The 3574-nt window shown below is 61.2% G+C and overlaps 1 protein-coding gene across 3 annotated transcripts in view; it reads right to left on the bottom strand.

Annotated features, from left to right (window-relative positions):
* The window catches only part of LOC103624268 (disks large-associated protein 4-like), a 135556-nt gene that overhangs the window by 45072 nt on the left and 86910 nt on the right, over nt 1-3574 (bottom strand). For all 3 annotated transcript variants that reach the window (XM_017746953.1, XM_017746954.1, XM_017746955.1), the window contains one exon: nt 1255-1472. In XM_017746953.1, the coding sequence (XP_017602442.1) occupies nt 1255-1472 (218 nt within the window). The remainder of the gene's footprint in view (nt 1-1254; nt 1473-3574) is intronic.

The raw sequence follows: 3574 nt of genomic DNA, 5'->3' as shown, positions 1-3574 counted from the left end.
CCGGTTCGGGCTCCGGTTCTGTCCCGGGCAGGGTCCCGCAGCGGAGCCCCCTCCGCCCCGCAGGGTTCTGCCCCGCAGAGCTCCTGTAGGGACGGGCCCTGCCCAGAGCCCCCCGCGGCCGCATCCCTGCGGTCCCGCCGCTCCCCAGACCATTCCCAGCATTGTCCCGGCTCTGGCTGCGCCCAGGGCTCAGGGCAGGCCACATCCCGGTGGACGTGGTCTGGATGGACAATGCCCAGGGCAGAAGGAGCCCCAGACTCTCTATGTGGTATTTTTCACCAGAGACCCCATGACCCCACTCTGCTCCCCTGAGGTGGATGTGAAGGCTCGGAACAGGGATGGATCCAGAACAGGCATTTCCAGGGCTCCCCAGAGCTGATTTTGTCACCATCTCCCAGCAGAAAGCAGCACCTGATGTCAGTGTGAAGGCTCTGTGAGGGGTCCCCACACTGCCTGCATCCCACTTCCCTCTGTGTGCTGGGCCTCAGCAGTTCACCCCCAGTGGCTCCTGCTCCTTCCTGTCCCTCCGAACCACTCACAGCCGCCGAAGCTGCAGCATTCGGAGCACTGACAGCCCCCAGGTACCTTGTCCCGGGATGTGCAGCAGCTGCTGAGGACAGAGCATCACTGCCCGGGTCACACAGAGCCCGTCCTGCAGGAGCCACCTCTGGCCCAGCAAAGCTCCTGCTCTGCTCCCCCGGCTTGGTCTGGTTCAAACCACTGTGAGTCTTCCTCCCTCGATACCTGGTGCCAAACCTCTCAGCTCCTCAGGATATCATCCAGCCCAATGTGCCAACCTTCTGGCTGGTCACAGGGTCCCTGGAAACCTCTGGAGCAGAGCAGCTCCAGGCATAGCCCCAGCGGGCCGAGTGCCCTCAGCCATGCCGGGTGAGCAGCTTCCAGGTCCAAGTGGCATCTTGGCATTGGGATCTCTGCATTCCCCCAGAGCAGAAGATGCTCAGAGAGGAAATCCCCACAGCTCCATCAGAGGAGTGCTCTCCCCATGGCTGAGGGGACAGGGACCTGGAGCAGCTCCTAACACCAGGGAGGGGAGCTCTCTCCATTCCTCTGCCACATCTTCTCCTGTCCCGCTTGTCTCCTCATCTCTCTGTTAGAGCTGGGGTGCAGGAGCCCTGCTGGGCTCTGATCCCACACGGGGCCTCTGTGGGGTGCTGCTGCTGGCCAGACCCCAAGGGCTGCTCCAGGATGGCCCTGAGGACCCGCGCAGAGCTCCCAGAGGAGCTCCAGCGTTACCTTTGTGTGGTGCTCTGCTCACTCAGGGACTGTTGGGTGGCCTTGAGGTAACTCTGCCTCCGAGCTGCAGTTTTCGGGGATGGTTTGGGGCTGGTTTCTGAGTCTTCACTGTCGTCATCCCCCATGGCTTTGATGTAACTCCCGCTCCGCATGCGCCGGCACGGGATCTCGCTGTCCTTGTCCCGGGACAGCGTGTTGTTCCACTCCCCCTGAGGCACCTGCAGGAGGAAGAGGAGTGTGAGCAGATGTGAGGGATGGCACACGCCCATGATCCTGGGACCTGTAGGATCATGGGGAACTGGGGACATTGCTGGACCTTCCCCTGAAATGTAGTGGGAATAAGCAACACAATTCCTTCACAGCCCTCCCTTACCAGTTCATGCCAGGCAGCCCTTGGCTTGGTGGCCTCTGTTTTAGCACATCACAGGCATTCCCCACCGCTGGACACCTCCATCCCAGACATGCTCCCACAGCCAGGACAAGCTGCACAACGCCAGGCATAACAGGGGGAGAGGGACAGTCTCACTGGGCCTGTGTGGGGCACTGGGACAGGGCTGGACGCGGCTGTTCATCGCACAGACCACGTCACTGAACATAAAGTGCTGTTGTGGAGCAGGGCTTGGGGGGTCAGAGCCCAGGCCTTCATGGGCTCTTTAAGGTTTCTGAGTTGAATGTGACTCTGAATGGCTGAAATTACTTTCTGGAACCAAGTCAGGCTCTCACAAGTCCCTCTAGAGCAGCTTGGGCACACAAACCTTTTGCTGGCCTCTCTGCAGAGAGATGAGCAGCACCTTGGGCATGAAAAGCACTTCTAACCCCACCAAGATGACAACTCCACAGTTAATTTAAAGCAGACATGGCCTCCTGTTCCCTCACTAGAGCTGATGGTCCCACGGGAGGCTTGAAGCACTGAGCAGCCACAGTAGCCACCACGTCGCCTGCCCATCCTGCGAAGGGTTTGTGGTTTGGGGATTGAGGCAGAGCCAAAGTGCCCAGGACTGACCAGGACAAGGCACATGTGGTGTGGGACAGGTCAGGAGAAAGATGGGGAAGCCCGAGTTTCCAGGAGCAAGCCTTGGCTTTGTGGCTCACTTGGATTGCAGCTGGCCTTTGTCCGGCCCTCGAGGACACGGCCGAGGAGCAGCCAGGCCAGACGTGAGGATGCAGCAGTGTCCATGCCAGTGCCAGTGCCAGGGCAGCCCAGACTGATCCAGCAGCAGCTGGGGATGCTGCAGGGAGCAGTGACAGGTCTTGTGCTGAGCACAGCTTGTGCTGAGGAGAGCGTCCATGCTGGCTGTGCTAAATGGAGCTGCTGGAGCTGCCCAGGGAGCCGTGGGACTGAGCAGCCACAGCTCACACAGGGCTCTGGGGACACAGGGCTGTGCTGCAGCTGCCATGAGCCACAGACGTGTGGTGCCTGTTCCATCCCTGCTCCCAGCAGGGCTCCCGTGGGAGCCAGAGCCAGTCTGGGGCTGTGTGTGATGCTGCTGGGGTGCAGCACCTTCAGGTGAGGCTCAGCTCTGCAGGCTGTGTCCAGGTCAGGCTCAATCCACACACCACAGCCGAGGGCTTTCTCCTGCCTGAAGGAGCAGAGGCTCAGCCCATGTCCCGCCAGCCTGCCCCATGTGTCCACTCTGGAACAGACCCCAAACCACCCTTGGGGCTGCTTTGGTGACAGGCCCCCGCCTGGAGTGCGCCCATGACCCAGCACCCACATTCCTGGGGGATGTGGATCGGAGCCAGGGCTGATCCAGGTGTGTGAGATCCAGCTGGGGACCGAAGTGGAGCGAGTCTTCCACATGAGGCACGCACACTGGCCAGGCCTCCCTGGCCCCACTTGCTGCTGGTGTGGATCTTGCCAGCCCTTTCCACTCTGCTCCTGCCATCTTCGTGCCTGGCCATGGCTCCCAGGCTGGCTGCTCACACAGCTGTCCAGCTCAGGGGCTGTGGGTGTCATCTGTCAGGTCCTTGTAAATAAATGCAAGAGCCGAGAACCCTTTCCCTGCCGGGTGTGAGTGCTGCCTCTGCCCCAGCCTCTGTCTGTACTGGTGGCCTTGAGGCCAGGAGGGGCCCTGCAGGCTGCAGCTGAGTCCTGCCACAGGAAGGATCCCACAGGTCACTGGGATGCCTGGCTCCGACCCTTTCTAAAGGAGACAGGGAGCCTGAGAATCACTTTCTTATCTGTCACCTTGGTGTCACGGCTGGCTGGAGACTGCATTTTACTGCCTGCCTTCTCCTCAAGGTGAGCTGCAGCTCCTGCCTGTGGGGTCTGGGGCCAGCATGGGGCTGGGGAAGGGCCCGGGCGGGGTGGGGGAGGGGG

The sequence above is a fragment of the Corvus brachyrhynchos genome, unplaced genomic scaffold, assembly GCF_000691975.1.
Source record: "Corvus brachyrhynchos isolate BGI_N302 unplaced genomic scaffold, ASM69197v1 scaffold661, whole genome shotgun sequence".
Classification (NCBI taxonomy): domain Eukaryota; kingdom Metazoa; phylum Chordata; class Aves; order Passeriformes; family Corvidae; genus Corvus; species Corvus brachyrhynchos.
This window is presented reverse-complemented; position numbering and strand designations above follow the sequence as displayed.